The sequence below is a fragment of the Gambusia affinis genome, linkage group LG17 (assembly GCF_019740435.1).
Source record: "Gambusia affinis linkage group LG17, SWU_Gaff_1.0, whole genome shotgun sequence".
Taxonomy (NCBI): Eukaryota; Metazoa; Chordata; class Actinopteri; order Cyprinodontiformes; family Poeciliidae; genus Gambusia; species Gambusia affinis.
In genome coordinates, this window is record NC_057884.1 from 3,217,991 (window position 1) to 3,231,492 (window position 13,502).

The 13,502-nt window shown below is 41.7% G+C and overlaps 1 protein-coding gene across 2 annotated transcripts; it reads right to left on the reverse strand.

The window, feature by feature from the left end:
- Positions 1-170: 170 nt before the first annotated feature.
- tor4aa (torsin family 4, member Aa) lies at positions 171-11,684 on the reverse strand. 2 transcript variants are annotated; one of them, XM_044096636.1, is made up of 3 exons: positions 11,362-11,684; positions 5,865-6,299; positions 171-3,302 (listed from the first exon to the last, which is right to left on the reverse strand). In XM_044096636.1, exons 2-3 carry the CDS (start codon positions 6,297-6,299, stop codon positions 2,460-2,462), a joined length of 1,278 nt encoding a protein of 425 aa, XP_043952571.1. In that variant the 5' UTR covers positions 11,362-11,684; the 3' UTR covers positions 171-2,459. The 2 variants fall into 2 exon arrangements, with proteins under 2 accessions (XP_043952571.1, XP_043952570.1); XM_044096635.1 differs by lacking the exon at positions 11,362-11,684 and adding an exon at positions 10,857-11,044.
- Between the last annotated feature and the right edge of the window lie 1,818 nt (positions 11,685-13,502).

Sequence of the window (13,502 nt, forward strand, 5' to 3'; positions counted from 1 at the left end):
TTTTTTAGCAAAATTGCTAAACATTTTTCTATAAGTTCCTAAGGCCCGTATCTTGTGTGTGGGTGTGTGTGATGTTATAGAAAAGATACAACTCAAAGTGAAAGTTTCTAAAAACTATTTTCCTAAAACATTTGACACACGTGTTGAAGAAGAATCCCACATCATCCAGGTTTATAAAGCGTATTAATGACTTTTATTGACCCGGAACATAAACATGAAGATGACTGAACAACAAAAATCCAACCTCCCAACTCCACGAACATATTTAGACTGCCGGTGTGGGTCTGTGCCGACTCCGAGTTCAGTCCCTCCGAGTTGTGAACTCGGTGTGAATCATAAAAACATTTCTGAATGTGTAATAAATAAGCTGGTCTTGGAACGCAGGTTGTGTTTTAAAGAAATGATGGAATGCGAGGAAAAAGTCACGTCGCTGCTGTTGCTTCTCATGCATGATTTGCATGACGGGTTCAGGCCGGACCTTATGAAAAGAACAGGACTTTTGGTTTTAATGATCAGCGTCTGAGAAACGTCTCAGCCTGGTGGTTTAGTAGGTCCTGGAGGAAAAGCTCCACTTTCCTTTTGAGACTATGCAGAATCAAGTAATGCATGTCCTTCAGTCCTTCTGGAGTCATTTCTGTTTGAGCTGCCTACTTTGATTCAAGGATTAGTCCACCCAATTTACATACACATGGCAAAAATACATACATAAATAACAAAACAAAGCTTTTGCATTTTTCTTTTTAAATCTCCACTCCTTTTCTTTTCTTTGAATTGCAGAGCATACGTTTCACAGTACAGGAGTAAAAAGTCCTGAAGTTATCTTTTTTTTTTAACATCACAAAAACTTGATCTTATACCAAGTTTGTGTGCACTTTAAGATCCGCCCACATGGGTCCCAGGAGGGCCCCGATATCGTCTGGAGACCAGAGGCCCTCCGTTTTAAAAATGTGCAGCTCTAAATTCAAAATTAAATATTTAAAACTCTGCCAAAGATTTTACAAACATCACAGTCAGAGTACATCACCTTTTTAAGTTCACAAAGAGATTCCTACATCATAGAATAGAAAAATATTTGGGGGAAATTTCTGCGCAACAGCAGCAAAGTTACCTGATGCTAGCAACAATACTTATGATCCAATTCTTTCTAAGTTATTTAGATGTAAAAAAAGAGTCTAAATAACTGATTCAGGTCTAAATACAGCTGCAAAGGTACATTTGTCTTTTTTTTAGTCCAGTACACCCACCTTGCATTGTGCAAATGTGGTTTCCTGATGAAAGCTTTTCTTGTTAACTTAGAAGACTCTTTTAAGGAAATTCAAACCAACCGCGACCCAAATACACACCCTTATCGACTTCCCTTCATCTGTGATTAATATGATGACAAAAGGTTGCGCTGGTTAGTTTCATACTGAAACCAAACAAAATACAAGATGTTCTTGCAGAAAAAGTCACATAGTGGCAGGAATAAAAATAAATACCTTGGAAAGAAATGATTGAATGGCTAAAATTCAAATTTAGAAAAAAAAAAAAAAGATACAATAACTTGATTTGTAGTGTAATGCTAGCTAAAAGGTTTGAAGGTAACATGTATGAATATAACCATTTATTGGTTACAGAAAGCCACTAAAATGTTCTGTATCATTTTAACCACAGTTGTAGCCTGCAGGATGGCTACAACTACATGTCAGCTAGGCTACATATCAGTTTTAATAAGATAGCGCTGTTAGCAAGCCAGCTACCTGCGCAGATGGCCTAGCTAATTAGCCAGCTAGCTAGCTTCCTAGACTCCAAAAAGAGGAACAATAAAAAGGTATAAAACTCTACATGGTAAGAATGCCTTTTTGAAAACTGCTCTTGAACTGATTAAATCTGTTTATCATACTGGTATAGATAAGATTATTTCTGTCATAATATTATCAATATCATAGTTAAGCTGCAACAGCTTTTCTGTTCAAAAGCAAAAAGCAAGTAGATTATGCAGCACATCCAGTAAATACCTGAATAACATAAACTCAATCATCTCACGAGAATTTCATACTGGCATGAATAATAATAATAATAACCCTAAGTAAATCTAATAACATTAATTATTAGACGTCATATTAAGCTTGTTAATTAATATCCATGAAGTCTATTTTTGAATTTGCCAACTGTAAATGTACTGAATGGAAAGAGATGCTATCAATGGAAAGTAATAAATAATGTGATGTCATTTGGGTGGACCAGCCCTCTAGGGAGGGTCTGGAATATTTTCACAGGATTTATTTCCCATCTGTCTGGAAAACCTCCAGCTCCGGCTCCTCCTGATGACTTTGAGTTTTCAGTTCTGCCTTTTCAGGTTTCAGATTTCATCACTCTCATGCTCTCCCCTCCCACTTCTATTCTTCATGGATAAAAGGAATGTAAAAAAAAAAAAAAGAAGAGAAGAAAAAATCTTAAAGGTTTCCCGCAAGAGCGTTTCACAGCAGATTGACCTTTGCCACTACTTGCTTGCAGCCCGACTGGGAATATTCGCGCCCTGCGACTACAGGGTAGTACTCGATCTCCCCCGCGAGGCGTTCGATGTTGCTGTGGTCTGGGTAGAAGCCCTCTCGGGTGATTTCTTCCAAAAAGCACTCCATCACGTGGCCTTTCTCCAGAAGTCCCAGAGGCAAGATGTCGGCCTCGGTCCACAGCGGGTGATGCTTCTCCAACGTGTTGCGCAGAATGGGAGTCAGCTCCTTGACCAGGTTGCTGTGACGGCCGGAGGAAATGCTCGAGGAGTTCTGCAGCATGTGTTTGGTGATGTGCGTATGGCCCAGGTTGCTGAGGAACAGGTAGATGGCGTTCAGGTATTCGTTGGACTGCTTGGAGGCGACGAGCTGCAGCAGCACGTCCAGGATCTCCACGTGCATGTGCTCGGCCTCGTCGAAGATGAAGAGCGGGATCTTCTCCTCCTCCTCCGCCTTCTCCACCATCTCCGAGATGACAGAGGACAGGTTGCGCGCGCACTGCGTGGCGTCCGCCTCCTGGGGGCAGTGGTGGAGCACGTAGTACTGCAGCACCAGGGTGTCGCCCACCACCGAGCGGAAGTGTCCGGCCAGGAGGCGGCCCAGGTGGCTCTTTCCCACCCCGCTGGGCCCGTGGACGGACACCACCAGCGGCTTGTTGTGTACGTATGTGGACAGGTAGTCTTTCAGGTGGTACACCAGGCCCTCCACCGCCCCCTGCTGGCCAAACACCTCGCGCCTCAGAGTCTTCTCCAAGCCTTCCAGATCGTATCGAAGAACGTGGTCGTCCAGGTTCTCTATGGCGTTGTACACCTGGGGAGAAACGGTCACACGTTTTAGAAATCTGAAGGCGAGTGGGAATATTTTTGCATCGCTTTATTAAATAAACAGTTTTATATGTTCAAAAACTACAGATAATGCTAAACCTGGGTCATCTGTAGATCTTCCCCTTCTCTCTCTTTGACCTTCTTCCTTATAAGCAACTATTGAATAAAGGCCCCTCTTGTTGTAAAATCAGTCTGTTAAAGGTACAGCCTGTCGAGTTAAGAGACATCTGGTGGCGAAGTTTAAAACTGCAACCAAAATGTTTTCCAAGGCAAGAAACGGTTTGGTGTCTCTGTGCATCTTCTGTACTTTTTTCACTATTTGTGATTGGTTGTAAAGGTTCTTTTGACAATCAGACAAATTTATGTTATTAGAAATAAAACAACATTAGCAAATTAATACTTCAGTTCCCTTTTTAAACATTTTATTGCAATAGCAAAGCATTACTTTACTTTAGTGACTGTAGTGAACCTTAAACTTGACATATATTTAAGTACATATGTATATTTACATATAGGTTTTTTGTATACTCCAGTTAACAATTAATCTATTAGTTAATCATTATTTCAATAATCGATTAATCCGATTAATCGTTGCAGTCTTTAGTTCACTGTAAGCATCTCTTTGTATAACATCATCAAGTACAGTTTCCCATTAGCAACTGTGTGCTAATGTCTACTATTTTTTTGTTAGTGTCTATTTTATTGTCACAGTTCAGTCATCTAGAGTAACTTTCCCACCTTCCTGAAGACTAAAGACAAACGTGTGAATGACTGCGATCCTAAGAAACAAAACTCCTCTCCAGTCTTAGATGTAAACATTTCCAGATGTTCACATGTTGAACTGAGCCTCGAAGGAGTCAACTGATCAGAAATGAACCTCGTTTGGAAGTTAAGTTCCAGATAAATACCTGAAATGGATCCTTCACATTTAAGCATTATTGACACAAATATGATTTTTGTTCTTCCGCGTTTGAACCTAGCCACATAGAAGATGGTTAGTTTGGACCATTTAGTACCAACAGTAAAATGTGGGAGCTGATCTTTGGACATCTCACTAGAGAGGAAGACTTCTCCCACCTTAAACTCGTTTTCTAAACTGTGAAAATATTACAGTGACTCGCAAAACTGAAAAACGGTGGTTGAGGGGAAGAACTCTGGAACATATCAGTAAAAATGACTGCACCACTCATCGTGCTGTGAGGAACACCCACAGCACATGGCTATCAGGAATGACTTTTGATATAATAAATCGTTCTTTATGGAAAAGTTCTTAAAATATGAAGTTTAATTGAAATTGTAAAAGTAAGGCCGACGAAAACTCACCGTCACCCTTTGATCCCTCTTAGTGTTTTCAAATGTAACGCTTCAATAGGCGCCGCAATCATGTTCTGTGGAATGTGCAGGGAAGCTGGTATTTACTGTGGCTGTCTGAACACAGCGCTGCAGGGCACGAGGAACTGAATCTGCTGGATCACATCTGGATCAACCACACTGCTGAATAATGGCAGCTTGCTAATAACGGCGTCAGCGAACAGAGGCGTGACAGAGCAGGCAGGGGAAAAAGTTTTGCTTGAACTGAAACCGAAAACGTCCGGCAAGAAAACAGTCAGAGAGGAGCTCCACCTGAGGCTCATTTATGTCAACGGTTTCTTCAGTCCAACCTGCATTTTTCTTTTGTTAACAACCAGAATATTGTTTCCTTATTTCCCTCATTGATTAATTAGACTGTATTTACAGGAAAGTTAATTTTAAAAAACCAAAAAAAGAAAAAACAATCAAAATTGCAATGAAAACAGTTTTAAAAATCATTCGTGGCGAGGTTATTTCCGAATGGTAGACAAATCTTTTTTCATATTTTCTGTCTTTTTATTGCTTTTTCTGCATTTTTTTTTTGCTTGTTAAAAGTTCCACGAAGCTTTCTTTTATCACTTTGGATCTTTTTGAAGAAATTTCTTGACAACATTTCACTTTTAAGATAATTTCTGTCAACTTATTTAATAGATTTCTGGAGCTTTTATGGCGTTTTGAATTGTTTTTTGTACATTTTTCCTTTTTTATAGGGGTATTATGTACTTTCAAGCAACGCAGTGACAACTTATTGCACCAATCAAATAACTATGTCAACATGAGCAGTTAAAAAAATTACTATATAGATTTTGATATTTAACACCTTGAAATTGGACCTCTGTCCCTTTAAGAAGCTCCTGCTCTTTCTAAAACTCCGCCTTCAGGAAGTATTCGCTCCTGTATTAACCCTTCACCAGCGTTTTTACCAGCAAAACACTGAGAAGTAGTTTGTATAATGAGCTCAACCAATACCAGGTGTTTGCTAATTGTTACTGGCTAGTCTGTAGGGGGGAGGGCTGCTCTGTGAGGAGGAAGTCCAAGTCCCCCCCAGGCGTTTTGCACAGCTGAATGATCAAAACTTTGATCTCTGTGGCAACCAGCTTTGCTTTTCCATAATCACATAAATCAAAAACATTTGAGTACAAAACAAAGTGAGATTGTCCACAGCCGTCCATCGTGTGGAGGACTGTCAGTGGTTTACCTGGACAAAGACTATAGCGAACAGCAGGTAGAGGCAGTACATGGCCCGGCTGCGCTCCTGCTTGGGCGCCGTTTTGCGCGGCCCGCCGTTGGGAAACATCACTCGTCTCCTCCTCCTTTTCTTCTTCTTCTGAGGGACAGAAGGAAAGGCGGGAACCTCGAAGGTGAAGATTTTGGGGCTGGTGCGGCCCGGAGCCCCGGCGAGGGCGCCGGCCGCCACCAGGCTGTGTGCCATCTCCTGACGCCGCAGCTTCATGGCCTGGTACTTCTGCTTGATGCGAATGACGGCGCGCAGAGAGGCGAAGCCGGACAGCGCGGTCGGCCCGCTCTGTCCCGTCTGGTTCTTCCCTCCATCGCTGTCCACCTCCTCGTCCGGCTCCCCCTCGAAGTCCTCCACCAACTGGGAGGAAGAGGTGCTGCTGCTTTCGTCACTCATCTACGGAAAGAGAGGACGGACTTTACCTACAGGAGCCAGAACCGTCTGGAAACTAAAGGTCCAGAACACGTTTCAGCAACAAGACCGTTCAAAAAAACCCCAAAAACATAACACAGTGACCAATGATGAGACAGAAAGAAACTTTGCTTTTTGTCAAATGCCATCATTAAAATAATCAAATACACACTAAACATGCTGATGAACTTGCTGCTAGTCAAAAGCCTCTCTAACCTGGAAGGTTTCTAGCCTGGACTTAAAGGAGCTCAGTGTTTTGACAGTTTTGTAGTTTTCTGGAAGTTTGGAAAAACATCCAGTTTGGTCATTTTCCCTGATAAAAGCTTTGACTTAAGCTTCCAAACCTGTGATTCAATGAAAACCAAAAACAAATGAAAAACAAAAACCAGGTTCTCACTCCACAATAAGACTTTCTGACTCTTAAAGCTGAAGCTGATGAAACATCCAGTTGTTCCCTAAAGCGTAGTTACAAGATTGTGGTTTAGCTGTAAATGACCACTCCATACCTACAGACATCGTTTTGATCCCATTTTGACCTTCTGACCCCAACAGGGAGCTGAGGCGCCTCATTCCTTCAGGGCAAGAAGAACTACAACACATTTTGGTGATTTCCATTTGGTGGCAAGTCTTTTAGTTTGAAAGGCCTTAACCTTCAGCTTCCCTCCGCTCCAAAACATTAGTGACTCTTCCAGTCAGAAGAAAATAAGAAGATAAAACAGAAATGTCCCCGGTGGTAATAATAATTGATCTCAACTACAGCTCTACAGTTTACTATCCCCTCAGGCAGGCAGTGGGCGGGATAATAACTGCTTCTTGCTCAAACACCTCACTCCTTGATTTTGTTGTTTCTATTATTATTATTTTATTTTTGCAACTGGACATTTGGACATTTATTGGAGTAAACTTGTTTTGTTTGCACTTTTAAATCGATCACGTCCAATCAATCATCAACGTCATCATTGGACATAAGTTCAACCTTGGCTCCCTTCGAGGGGCCAGGTGTTGCTGGCACTTCATCGCTTTAAATGTGCATCATAACACAACGACTTGCTCTCTAAAATAAGTCCCACATTGTTCTCTGAAGGGTCCGTTGGATGCTGTAACGTGAACAGCGAGCGTTTTTCCCTCTTTCTGTCTGAAACTCTGGGTTGAGTTCCTGTCTCTCTTTACGGAGCCCAGCTTGAAAGAACTTGTCTGTTTTAAAAAGGAAAAGTATTTAAAAGTTGGCAGTTTTTCCCCCCAGAGTTTGAGGTGAGAGAATCCAGGTCAGCTGTGGTTCAAGGAGAATATTGAAGGTATGGAAAGAATTCATAGTCACTTCATAGAACAAATTGCTGCTTTGGAAAGTCTTTTTTTCTTCTTCTTTATGCATTGAAACACGTTTATGCTTCACTGAGGTCAAAAAAATGGTTTCGCTCACATGTGGGAGGAGCAGTTTGACCTCCAGTCAGGAGGTTAAGGTCGGGCCAAACAAACTAGATCAGCTTCTTGTGGAGGATGAGAAAACTTGAAAAAGCTGTTAGACAGTTTTGTTGCTAATACTACAGAACTCAGTTAATCCGTTTGAATTTCAAGGTGACGAGGAACCTTGTGTAAGATGCTACGAGAAAATATCGCTCTCATTAGAATTGTTCTGTACTCGGTGACACCGTAGCACCATAAAGGTGCACAAAGTGGGGTTCTATTGACAGGTTGCCAGCAGTCATTAGCCTCTTGGACAAAACCATCAAGTAGACAAAACCATCAAGTAGACGGCTGCATCTACAGCTGTGGCTTTCGCAAGTTGCCAGGACAACGGCAGACGTCATGCAGCATCTCTGTCCGTCCATGCTACGCTTTTCAAAGCAGTGACAGCGAGTCATCGGCGTAGTCGTCCTGCTGCTGCCCGAACAAAATGCTTCAGATTTAAAATGATGTGTGTCGTCTTCCTCGCTTTCCCGTCTTGTTTACGCTTCAAAGACCCAATGATTGGCTGTTCGCACAAACCCTACATCCTCACTGCATGACTCACGCTACGATGCTGGCAGCCGATCGCTTTGTGAGTCAGAGGTGGAGCAGACTTCAACCCCCTCGTTTACCACGCAGGTATGTTAATCCCACCTGCGGTGGAAGGGGCTAGCGTTCAGTAGACAACTCCAGTGTTTAGCCAGAGCCATGGCGCCTCTTCTAATGCTGTCTAATCCTTCCTCTGTTTTTAGCACATCCTGAATTTTTCAAGAGGAAACTGTTTAATAACACGTCACCACATTTCTGTCAGTATCCCAGACAAAAAAACATAAATCACTACTTAAGTGATGAAAAGAATTTTAACAGGGTTTTAATCATCGCAGCAGACAACATCTAAAGACAAAGAGTCTTTAAGAATCAAGTTGAAGTGACTGGATGTATGAAAATCAACAGTGACAATATGAAAGGCAGTGGACTCACTTATTCCTGTGTTATTTTGACTATTTATGAATGCTGGAAGTTCAGCATTTCATTTATTTTTAGTCTTTAATCAAGCCAATAAAACGCTGATGTAACCAGAGTCTTTAAACAACATTTGGTTTGGCTCTTAGTCTCCATGATCCTGCTGACAACTGCTGATTTCCAGAATTAATCGACAAATATAAACAATTTAGGCACAGAGGTACAAAAGGAACGTGGGAAAAAAAAAAAAGCGTAAAATTGTGAATTTCCAGGAAACAGTTTGACACGGGAGTGGGTTTTGTGAGAAGGACGTCCTTTACGGGTTCAAGGAAACAAAACGCCGACTGTTGGGCGTTAAAGCAACCACAGTTTGGAGAACATGACGGTGAACTCTCTCGTTTTCAACTCTAAGGTTGGTAATTGATGCAGACAATCGTGGTTAAAAACCACAGAAGACCAATTTGGTCCATTGCTGCAACATTTCTACTTTGAAACATGCATTGCAAAGCGGAACCCGTCAGTAGGTGTGACACACTGTCAGCCTGCTCTACTGTCACGTTCTGTCAGGACGTCTCCTCTAACGGGAGGGTCATCATGGAGGACCAGCTAGCTCTGCTCACAACCACAGAGCTCTGCGTGATGCAAGTGTGTCTGCAGTACCACGGCGCTGAAAACAGCGTTTGGAGGAAGTGCAATAAAAGTTTACGTTCGAAAGAGTTTGAACACGGCAGACGTCTGGGTTCGTCTCAGTTCGAACGGCGCTCCGTTTCCACTGCAGACTGTAGGATTTGTGGTTTTTCAGAACAAAAACATAGCAGGTCAAAAGGTTGAGATTTTTTTTACTTCTACAGGGGAAAAAAACCCCAGATAATAATAAATCAAGGTTGTGGTATTCGGTGCATTTGGGTGAAGCGGTGGAGAAAGTTTGGCTCTGAGCTGATGGATTTAATGCTTCTGGGACCTGTCTTGCTTTTCTCCGTTGCCAAACCAAGTGTTGCTCAACACCATATTGACAACACATGTGGCTGCAACCGCACAGATGTGAGATATTAACATGTTTGGTTGGGTTTTTTTTTAATTCTTTCTTGCAAAGTTTCAGCTAAACTTTCAGCTGCATGAAAGTGCAGCAGATCAATAAGGGTTGACTGAAAAGAAAAAAGTCAGATTGCTGTGAAAACAGCAACGATGCAGATTCAAGCAAAACCAAGTTTCCAGGCAGACATCAGATAAGATAAAGATCACACCTGCATTTAAATGAAAGCTCCTCTCTCTCTCTCTTTTCTTTTACATAATATTCAAATAGCATACAAAAGAAAAAAATAATCACACTGGTACTAGATAGAGAGAGAGAGAGAGAGAAGTACCAGATGATTCTGGAAGCTTTGCAAGGCCCTGCAGAGTGATGATGACACACTCAACAGTTTTCTCTGCATGACATGCATGCGGCACATTCAACTTCATCCAGGTGCATTTTTAACAGAAATCTCTGCTGACGTGCTGTGAAACGACACATAATTTCATCTGCAGAAACTTCTCATTCAGACTTTTGCCGCCCTGCTGGTGATCAGCAGGTCTCACAGCACAGGAGGAACTATCAGTTACACCCAGGAGAGGCAGAAGACAGTGAAGGGCTTTGTCTGACCAATCAGAGAAAAATGGAAAAGTTATAAAACACACACACACCCACTGGGCTCTTTTACATCAGCGCTGAAGAATTCCAGTGGGCTCAGAAAGCAGAGGAATATCAGAGCCCATCTGTTTTGTTTTCCCTGCTCTTCACATGCAGAGACCTGAAAGACCAAAACCTTGCAGGCGGACCGAAAACTTCACCCTGCCACTACTACAACTAGTACTAGTACTACCACTGGTACTAGTACTACAACTAGTACTACTACTTAGAAATGTCGCTTTATGAGTTTCCTTCTCATACATTCAGCAATTTTCCCAGAACGTGCACGTTTGCGTACAGTTGAATCGACACAAACGCGTCACAGGTTCGCAGGTCTGATTCCACTAAAGCGTTTTATTTCAAAATTAAATATTTTCAGTCGCACACAGAGAAGATTGCGCATCCCTCCGTCTACAGCTCAGCTGCGAACGCAAAAACTCAAGAAAACTTGTCTCTCCGATTACCTTCAAATGTGGCATGAGACCATCCAACTTGAGCCGACTGTTAGTGAAGGTCTAGTCCATGGCTCGTTGGAGTGAAGAAAGCAGAAAAAGCCCCACGCCGGAGCGCAGGAAGCCTGGCGATCTCAGCCCTCCCTGCGGGCTCCGCCTCGTTCTTCCTCTTTTTATTCTCTCTGCAGTCTCTCCTCCAACACATGATTGTTTCCTTGAATTCACTCGAGCTTTTAAGACTCTCTCTTCTCAGCATCAGCTTTTTCTGACTTATATTTAATTTGATTTAGAAAAAAAAAAAAGGCATCTGGGAATCAGTTTGTGGTTATATTGAGCCTTTCTGCAGTGAGTTTAACTGGATGTGCAGTTAATTGCTCCAGTCACCAAGAAGACAGTGGAGGCCATAATATCTAACGGTAACTTTGAAGGAAAATCTTTCAAACATAAAACAACGAAAAAAACAAACAACAACAACAACAACAAACTCCATAGCAGAAAGATTCAGATTGAGACCAACCTGTCAGAAGAACCAGAGGGTCTTACTGAGGTCCAGTAGCGTCATCCCACAGTGACCCGGACCGGCTCTCTTCACTTTCAGGTTTCTGCCGTGCAGTTTTTCAGCTCGGCACCAAATGGATAATGCGAGAAGAAGAAGAAAAAAAAGTATGCCAAACAAAACTTCAAACAAAGTGCTTGAATTCAAAAACGAAACTGGACAAGCTGATGAGACTCCAGTCCGAAGCAACTGGACCAAACTAGTCCGTTTCTGTGTCGTTTCTCTTCTTTCCCTCAGGAGAATTCAAGCATTTCAGCTGCAGCTTCCCAAGGGGCGGAGCCATCACTGGCCTGTCAACCAATCAGAGGCGGAGTTTAGGAGCGTGCGCCCACATTGTGTAACACAGCCAATGAAAGAAAATTCAAAAGTATTTCTTCCTGTAGGCCTTTAGTTAGCAGCAAAGAAAATGTAAACTGTATGTAGATAAGACAGGAAGGATGAGACGGCTTAGATCTCAGGATAAAATACGCACATTTGTCCCTGTTTAAAGTTACAAATCAATGAAATGTTGGATTATTTTAAAAGCCCTCTAAAGAACAAAAATCGCAACATTATGATTTACATAGATTCCAACAAGCAGATTTTGGTCGGGTCAAGGACAGCAGTAAAACTGAGATGTTTGTAGGAAGTGCAGAGGTTCCTCAACGAAAGTGTCAATAACGGCTATTTGCATGTCAGCAGTTCACATTTAATTAGATCACAAACATGGCAGCTCAAAACGTCACCTGGTCTGTTTGCATATAATGAGGAAAAACTCGGCATTTTCTGCTTGTCAGTTAAAACTGAAACTGAACGTGAGAAAAACCAAGCAGCTTTCCAGCTTCCAACCTGAAATTACAAATTCAAGCAAATGAAACGCACCATGTGTTTTTTTGTTTTGTTTTTTGTTTTGTATTTTTTCCTGCACTAGTGGTCTTTATTTAACAGTATTCAGGATTACTGACCTAAACTAAGTGGAGCCCCCCCCCTCTTCAAATCTGCTGGTTTGTGCAGTAAAAAGTTTTGCTTGTGCCGCTATCCCTTTAAAGATATTAATAAAAGTTTACAGAGGTCATGAAAGGTCAACCAGCGGCCCCCCTCCCCCCACTTTCAACTAGAATATATTTGTGCTGCAAACATTTTCATTTGCGCCGCTTTTGTTTTGAAGATATTATTGAAAGTTCAAAGGTCAAAAGGTCAACCAGCCCCTTCCACATTATTCATTATTCAATTCCACTAACAGCCAGCTGTTAGTGGAAGTTTTATTTTTGATAATATCGTTTTAAAGATATTAATAACAAAAGTTATTAAAATCTCATCAGAGGTCAACTCCTTCACCCACCCCCATCTGGAAAATCAAACTAATTTGGTGTCAATCAACTTATCCAGCTTTTATTTGGATAAGTTATGTGATAATATCCTTTAAAGTTTGCCATCCTCACCAACGCAAAATCCAAAATGGCTGCCATGTGTTTGTCAGTACCGACAGGTGCAGAACAAAAAAGGGTTTCCTCTCTCACCAGATCAGTCACTTGTTTTAATAATAATATTAACACATTTTATTATAGAGACTCAAGGTCACCGAACAGGAAGTACAAGTATTGCGGCTCCTCTTCACAGGGAGGCCGGATGATCAGGAAATCTCACAGGTTTTTGCTGCAAGCCGTTTATTCCGTTCTGCAACTTCTTGATTTTTATTTTTAGAACACAAACTCAAATATCACACAGTGGCTGTTTAACGCTGCAATAAAGGCTCCTCTTTATTTTGTTGCGTTAAACTATTTTACCACTCCTGGAGGTGTAACGGTGTTTTCAATTGAACTCAGAAGTTTGAGTTTTTGATTTCAAAATCTGGGGGGGAAAAAAAACAAAAGAAAAAGTGAGTGAACCTGATGAAAGGTTGGAAAGTTAGGCAATAAAAAAAAAAATCCAATATGGCTGCTGTCTAATTCTGTTGAGTTTCATGACATCAGACATAGCTGTCCACCATGTTGCTATGGAGAGTTTCAATGCAGAAATGACAGAAAAACTCCAGCATGTTGGTCCTGATTTGTGAGGTACTGTAGATGGCACACACACACACACACACACACACACCCCTCTCTGATCAGCAGCACACTCTC

Coding starts and splice junctions, on each gene's coding strand:
- tor4aa (XM_044096635.1), bottom strand. Junction 3,303..5,864: donor TCGCTATAGTCTTTGTCCAG/GTAAACCACTGA, acceptor GTTTCTCCCCAG/GTGTACAACGCCATAGAGAA.